At 41.8% G+C, this 8,042-nt stretch overlaps 1 protein-coding gene across 1 annotated transcript; it reads right to left on the reverse strand.

The window, feature by feature from the left end:
• Positions 1-10: 10 nt before the first annotated feature.
• LOC123972937 (dnaJ homolog subfamily B member 6-like) lies at positions 11-7,537 on the reverse strand. Its single transcript, XM_046052711.1, has 8 exons — positions 7,417-7,537; positions 6,628-6,735; positions 5,143-5,252; positions 4,879-4,944; positions 3,579-3,689; positions 3,335-3,481; positions 3,008-3,200; positions 11-459 (listed from the first exon to the last, which is right to left on the reverse strand). Exons 2-8 carry the CDS (start codon positions 6,690-6,692, stop codon positions 354-356), a joined length of 798 nt encoding a protein of 265 aa, XP_045908667.1. The 5' UTR covers positions 6,693-6,735; positions 7,417-7,537; the 3' UTR covers positions 11-353.
• Between the last annotated feature and the right edge of the window lie 505 nt (positions 7,538-8,042).

Consider the following 8,042-nt stretch of genomic DNA (forward strand, 5'->3'; position numbering starts at 1 on the left):
GGGGGGGGGGTCTGGTCATATACATCAAAACAATACTGTGGTCCCAAACACTAAAACAATAACACCACCCTGAGCCAAAAAAATAAGGACAGCTCCAATTCAGAAATACATGAACAAAATGCATAGAAAAGTCTGCATCCAACTCATCTGATCGGAATCGTAGGTTAACAAATAAGAGTCAGCAGGGAGAGGACATGAGGGGAAATAAACACAACCTAAGTATGTACATCCAAACAACAGTAGAGCACTATTATTACATTGTTTTGTTGCTTTTTTTCCTTCTGTTTTAAGCTCAAGTTTGTTGGTATGTTTGTGCTGAGGTAACACTTCTCCAGCAGGGGATGCTTCGGACTTTATTTGTGTTCCAGCCGCAGCAGCTGCTCATTGCCGTTAATGGTTATCGACCGCAGCTGCCCGTCCTCCTCCACCTCCACCCGCTCCTGACCGTTCTCCACAATTCTGGTGGAAGACAGAAATCGCAAGGAAGCCATCGTGAGGAAGAGGAGAGTAAGTACATATGGGTTTAAGCTGGAGTCAACTTTACTGACACAAATCCTCCTAAAAAGGTGCACAAACGGAGCTGTCTGCTGAAGACTCAAGACATGGAAACTGTATTACTGCTGTCTTCATCCATTCTTTAAAGTTATTTTTGTCAGTCAGACGTCTCTATTGAGTAATGTTCTATAATGGCTTTATTCAAACGTGTCAGGACTTTTAGGCTACATCTACTAAGTTTTAAAATTCAACCAAATCCTCGTGTGGTATCAGAACTGATCTCCATCTGAATTATATTAAAACGACTGAAAACGCACATCTATTGGCCATTCATGTACAAAATATTTTAATAAAAATACCAACACTAAAACACTGTCAGTAGATTTGTGCTTTTGGTTTGCATGACTTATAAGACCCAATCAGGAAGCCAGATGTGAGCGTCTGCGTCATCGTTTTTAAAATCCTCCGTTCAACACGCACTAAAACGCTACTCCGGCGTTTTAAAGCGGAAAACGTGGTCTGCAGCATTTTCAAACTTCACCATTTTAGGTTTTCAGATTTGCCATTTCAGTCTGGACAGGAGGTGCAAACGTTGCAAAAGTCTCATAGTAGTGTGGATGTAGCCTTAGAGAAAGAGCCGCAATGCCTGTGAGATATTTGTCACCTGGTCCACAAAGGTGACAGCTATCTCACAATCTGTTATGGTTGACAGTGGTTAACAGATAGCTGTTAACCATTCTCCCCATTACTCATACTGTAAGCAGTTGGCATCAATGAAAGAAAAATGACACTGCAACTTCAGAAAACAGCAAATGAAGAGCATGCAGACACTCCAGACGGCCTCGGCTCAGGTATGTTGGCTTTAGTTTGCACATTGTGATTCTGATATTACTGGAGATACTGGCTACAGTCTTTTACTAAATACTAGTGTGGTTCATTAATTTTTTTGTGTCTCCAGCAAACTTCTGCTGTGTTGTGACTAGGGGTGCAACAACTAATCGACGTAGCCAACGAATTTAAAAATCTATTCGTTCATGACGTCATCGGGCAGTAACGACACCGGCAGCTCAACGTAGTAAAGTGATGTAAACAGTAAAGTTACTAAAACAACACCAGCGCTGCAGTAACACCTTCACAACCTAAAACCTCCAAAGTGTGGGAGCATTTCACTCAACAAAAAAGGTTATTAACTTTGTCTGCAAAGCTGAGCTTTCCAGGAAACACCGGAGCATCTGAAGAGGAGGCACGTAACGTTGTTGCTCTGTGGATGATGACTCGTCGTCTCTGTAAGCTAGTTAGCGAGCTAGCTTCATGTTAAAGCCGTGTTACTTCACGTCATGAGCTGTAACGTTTTCTATACAGTTTCCTTCTCCAATTTGATTGATTGATTGATTGATTATGGCGCTGAGTGCAGCACATAATTATGATACACGACGGCTGCGTTCACATTCCAGATGTGCCTTGACTTTAGAATCATAAATGATGAATCGCTCGTGGCAACATGTTGCTGCCGAGTGCGCAAGATTAGACAACACCGGACAATTTCATACTTTCTAAAGAACAGAAAACGGTTCTGTCTATGCGTGAGGCGCATGTCTACAACAAAATTGTTATTATTGACCCCCCTGTAAATTCGGCAAATGTAACGCATGACGTTATTCCTTTCCATTTAGTCTATTTCCTTTCCTACTTTGACAAATATTTATTTTATTGTCGTGACTTTTAATTAGCACATGCCTAAAACAACCTCAAGTTTAATTTAAAAGCTGATAGCTAAATAAGACGCATTGTGTAATTTTGCCATTCATAATCTCAATAGTCGATTATTTGTTTCAATAAATCGACAGATTAATCGACTATCAAAATAGTTGTTAGTTGCAGCGTGAGCATGTGCTTTCTATTTGCAGCAAACTTTCTTCGTGTCACATGTGCCGTCAAAGTGGTGGACATGTATTCTTCATTGGGCTGTGTTTTCTTGAGATGTGGTGCGTTGAGCTCTCTTGGCCTCCGTGCTGTTACGGCGTAGGAAGTATTTCCTCAACTACTTAAAATGTATTTCATCAAAGTGTTTTAGAGTTTATAAAACAATTGTTTTTGTTTTCTTTGTGCGCAAGGACTAATAATGTAACCTCCTGTAGGCTTTACCTTAATGTGACAGCCGTCAATTCAGACTTGAACTGTATTGGCGGTGTTACAGAAATGTAACAGTTCTGATTTAAATGAACACTACTGCTAGATCGCCACTACTATAAGTGAAAACCTCGACATGTAATTTTCAAAACTTCGCCCACACTCCTTGGTCTAATCTTTGCTTCTGATCTCAGTTTTGATAAAAAAGCATTTGGTTGTTATGCAGTTTATACAGCTGTGTAGAACAGCTGTTCTCACTTCACATCTGTGAGAATCAGCTGAAAAAAAGATGTTCCCCTGAAATCCGAACATGTATACCGCTGCAATGTGCAGAAAAAGTGACCAAGTCTCTAAAGCCACAGTCACTGCGATATCACAGTACCTTTTAGTAGTGATCTTCCTGCCGTTGACGATCTTGGTGGAAGTGGACACAGAGCGGAAGTTGCCCATGCCTCCACCTCCCCCCCCAAAGGAGGAGGTGGAGAAAGAGGTGAAGCCTCCACCCCCAAGACTGCCCATGGTTGCCATGTGACCCATGTGACCCATGGTGCTCATAGAGCCAAAAGACCCGAAGCCTGAGATGACCAGGACAGAGAGACAGTCTCTTTAAACAGGTGAAAGTGGTGTGCAACAAACATCTTTGAGCTTGTGTGGTTTGCAGTGGAACATTTTTTTGTGTTTGCTCTTTATTCACTGGTGCATGTCTTACCTGGGTCAAAAGGTGAGAAGCCAGCACCGAAGGGAGGAAAACCAACAAAGCCCCCGTAAAATGAGCCGCCTGTCCGGCTGCGACCCGCCCGATTATGGTGCCGCCGGCCGCTGCCGAAAAATGGATCATCACTAAATGGATCTGCACCTTAGAGAACGAGGCAGAGAACAAAATAAATCAAAAGAGGAGCAGGAAATGCACCAATGACGTACCAACTTCTCTACACTGAAATAGAACGACTTACCAAAAAAGTCTGCAAATGGGTCTCGGCCACCGAAGAATTCCCTGAAGACGTCTTCTGGGTTGCGGAATGTGAAGCCTTCATGGAAATGGTCTCCGTTGTGGAAATGGCCCCCTGAAACATCATGTCAATGAAAACTGATGTAAACAGTGTAAACCTGGACCCAACGCAAAGATTCATTCAATACTGCCACTCAGTGTTTATTTTCACCAGTCCAGCCATCATATTACATCAACTCATTTATCTGATGCTTTCTTTTCTCAAAAGCGACCTATGATTGCTCGCACGCCTCTGGAGCAACTAGGGGTTAAGTGTCTTGCTCAGGGTCACATTGGTTTACTGCGAAATTGAACACGGGTCTCTCACACCAAAGGCATGCGTCTTATCCACTGGTCCATCACCACCCCCATCACCATCTGTCCCATTCAACATGAAACCCTGCTTCTGTAGAATTACCCAGCAGCCACTTCTGCCAGCACTGCACACACACACTCCCTAATCTGATGGCTCGTTGGAACCACACTTGATGCATTTGGCCTGCGTCTCAAGCTGTATTATGAGCTAAACTTTTTTTAAAGCCTACACTAAGTCAGTATTATGCTTTTACATGATTTGCTACTTTGATAATCTCAGTGGGAAGTTTAAAAAGGCCCTTAATGATGTTGTGAGCCGCAGCGGGAAGAAAGACTGGAGCAGTCGGACAGAAGTTTGTTTGGCATAAATCAGCTTTGAGCGTGCTGCTCTTATTTCGGGGACCAGGCGTGGGCCGCTGAGTTTAACTGCTTCAAACACTGACGGGATGAATAAATCATCTTATTCAATAAATATACAGATTTTAGAGGAAGTTCTGTTTGCAAGCCGAGTTGTTGGAGTTTTAATGTTGTGATTTGACAGACTGGTCTGCAGCTAGGCCTAGGTGCTGTAATTTCCAACCCTAGACTATTCTTTGTGAGTTAGACAGTTGCGTGAGAACAAAGCCTGGCTAATTGTAGGCCCCAAACGCTGGCCACTTTACAATCAACAAAACCTGCTGACAATCAATGGCAACATCCTGAGAGCAGGAAAACATGGCTCACTCTGTGGTTTGCTAAAAATATTGACAAATAAGCAATGCTTTTGTCCCTCGGCCATGACTTTATCTCTAAATCTTTCCAGTAAAACATGCACTAATTCTTCCAAAAGGCATTGGTATTCAGCTGCAGTAGATTAGAAACGAGCCATAATTTTGTGGAATTTCATGTTCACTTAACGTCAAACTAAAAACCCGTTCGCACACAAAAACATTTCTAAAAGAAGCAATTACCTCTTCCGCCGTTGTTCCCCGTCAGCCCCTCTTTACCATAGCGATCGTATATGCTCCTCTTGTTGGCTGGAAGAAGAAAAGTAGAATATACATAGCGCACAATCCAACTCATAAGTCAGGAACAAAAGGACTACTGAAGAGATAAGTGTGCGTTTTCTCTGAACTTCTTTGGTCCCCTCAGTATTGTTGGTGTTAGCTTCACTACATTAACTGCTGCTGTGTGGAGTTTATTTGCAGACTTGTACAGAGAGTTGTGATACAAACCATCTGACAGGACTTCATAAGCCTCCGAGAGCTCCTTGAACCTCTTCTCAGCCTCCTCCTTGTTCTCTGGGTTTTTATCGGGATGCCACCTCAGGGCAAGCTTTCTGTACCTGCACGAGGAGAGAGGGGAGGTGATGGCTTCTTGAATGAACTTAAATACTGTGCCTATGAACTTTTATCTAGCTGTCAGGATATTGCTAACAGAAAGCAGTGTTCTCCTCCACTCTGTAGGGTCATTTTGTTTGTTTATCTCCAATTACAATTTCCTCACTAATTGTAGTATCCCAAGGTGCAGAGGAAACAATGGAGCATGTACTCCAGAGTTACGTCTGTAACTTTATGTCACTGCTAAAACATTCACAGCTGTGTTAAGTTACTGCTAATACAAACTCAACATTCCCTGCTGCTGGACCACACGGTGGTTTTTATTGTGAAGCGGCCAGAGGAAACACAATGTTTGTCTCACAGTGTCACTTTGTTAGCAGTGTTGTCCACGCAAAAAGATATTTTTTGGCATTTGTGTGTCAGCAGATGAGTTTTAAATATGTTGAAATTCATTTTTAATCATGGACAACTGTTCATTTCAACACACCGACTAACAGGTTTATAGTGTACTTTCTCATTTTGTTGGCAGAAATAGCTGAAAAATAAGTGTGTGAAATATTTAAAAAGGATGTAAAACGAAATGTAAGTGAAGGAAGGTACCAATTGATGAGGAACAAACACAACAGGAGAGTTGATCAAACTCATGAATGAGAACAAAACCAGCTTTAATCAAATTCTGCCTACATTTGGAAATGAGCAGTTTGTCCTGCTCTCATTACATCAGTGTGCCAATATTATCAGCCAATGAGCTAATTGCAGATATATCGGTATCTGTGTTTACAACAGCTGATAAATGACAAATAAAAAAGGAGAGAAAGAAGATGGATCCTTCATTCATGTTTGGAGTGCTGTCGTTGCATAGTTTGTCCACCAGAGGGCACTCTGCAACTCTCCTGTTGGCAACACAAGTGCTTGGAACAAACCCACCACAAAACACAGCAATCTGCTGTACTTTTGTTCAAAGTACTATTTGTAACAATAAAAAAAGTTAGATTTTTTTGCATTGTGTCATGTTAACTTGGTGAGGTCTAATAACCACACATAAAAAGTGTTAGGGATAATCTTTGTTTAAGTTATGCGTTTCTGAAAAGAAGAATATCAGTCGATATATCGGGATATCGGATTTTAAAATCCTCAAATATCAAAAACTGGTATCAGTCTTAAAAATCGCATATTGGTTGGCCTCTAGGTCCACTTACCAATCTCTACCCCTGCAAGCTCTGTTAACTTGACTTTCTGACCAGCCTAAAGACAGCCATTCATTAGCTGCATGGTCACGGTCTTCGGAGGGCAAAGTAATATATACAGTAGCATCGCTGTGCAGATGTCTCCTGGGCTGCTTCAGAGCATCAGATATAACATTTTCAGCCATCAACTCACGCTTTCTTTATGTCATCTGCAGACGCGTCTCTCTGTACTCCTAATAACTGGTAGTAGTCCACCATGATGAGTGGATGAAGGGTCGAAACTTCAGCAAACTTGATGAACCTGAAAGAACAAACACATACAGTAGCTTGTCACTGATGTGACTGTCAGCACTAAGAGCCACTCTGGTTAGTGTCCTGGTTGTAACAGAACAACATTTAAGGCTTGTGACTTTTCACAGCTAAGCAACATCTACTTGTGGCCCTTTATCACAGGCTGCGTGTGTCCATGAGCTGTGAGCAGTTTAACCAAAGACTGATTGTCCCATTCGACTGTGCACAGACAGATCATCACAATGGGTCACTTGTAACTGCTGGTACAGAACAGAGCCTCTGGTACACCGAGTCAGTCTGAACTGGTCTAAAGCAGCAGACCTCTGTCTAAAGTAGACAATGAGGACATTCAAGAAGCAAATTAGCCATTTAATGACTTAGCAGATGTCCACAATCCTGCAGAATTCTTTTTAGATGGGACGACAATCCCACAGACATACACATGACATATCTGTGTGATTGTATATAGTACAAACTGTGTTCAAAAAGTCATCACTTGTTTGAAGAGCCATCATACAAAGACAAAGGAGTCTCTTCCACAAGTCCTTCGTGAGATGACAGAGGGGATAAATTAAGGACAATAATAGCACAATAATGCTCAATCCGATATTGATCATATTTTATTTATCCGAATTATAACGAAAAATGAAATGTCGGCCGGTAATTTTTAAAAATCTAACAATGCTTGAACCTGCATAGCTGCTGTTGTCGCACTCATGACATCATATTGCTGCACCTGGATAGAGCCACGCAGACAGCGAGAGCCAAGCAAGCATGACGTCGATGGTTTGGATGTTTTCTGCAGTTTCAGAGGAAGACAGTTCTATTACAATATGCAATTCATGTTCTGCGAGGGAAACCGTTTGTGAATTTCAACAGAACTAATCTTTTTAAGTCGCCTGAATTTTCGTGATTTGGACAAAGACAGAAGCAGCAGCAAAAATGATCTTAGGACGTCTTAGGACCCATTTTGTTTTCCTTGTATCTGCTTCCCCTTGGACATATTATCCATAAACATGGCATTTCTTTTCATATTTATGCTGATGACACACAAATATACTTGCCCGTCAGATCCACAGACCCTGGAATACTGAGTTCACTTAACAACTGCCTTTGTGAAGTTAAAAAATGGATGTCAAATAATTTCCTCCAGCTGAACTCAGACAAAACAGAAATCCTGGTCATTGGGTCCCAGCAGATGGCAAATCAAATACTGCCATCTGCTGGTTCCCTAGTAAATCACATTAAGCCTGTGGCAAAGAACCTTGGTGTTTGGTTTGATAGTAATTTAAATTTCGAGCAGCACACCACAAAGCT

This window comes from Micropterus dolomieu, linkage group LG06 (genome assembly GCF_021292245.1).
Source record: "Micropterus dolomieu isolate WLL.071019.BEF.003 ecotype Adirondacks linkage group LG06, ASM2129224v1, whole genome shotgun sequence".
NCBI lineage: Eukaryota > Metazoa > Chordata > Actinopteri > Centrarchiformes > Centrarchidae > Micropterus > Micropterus dolomieu.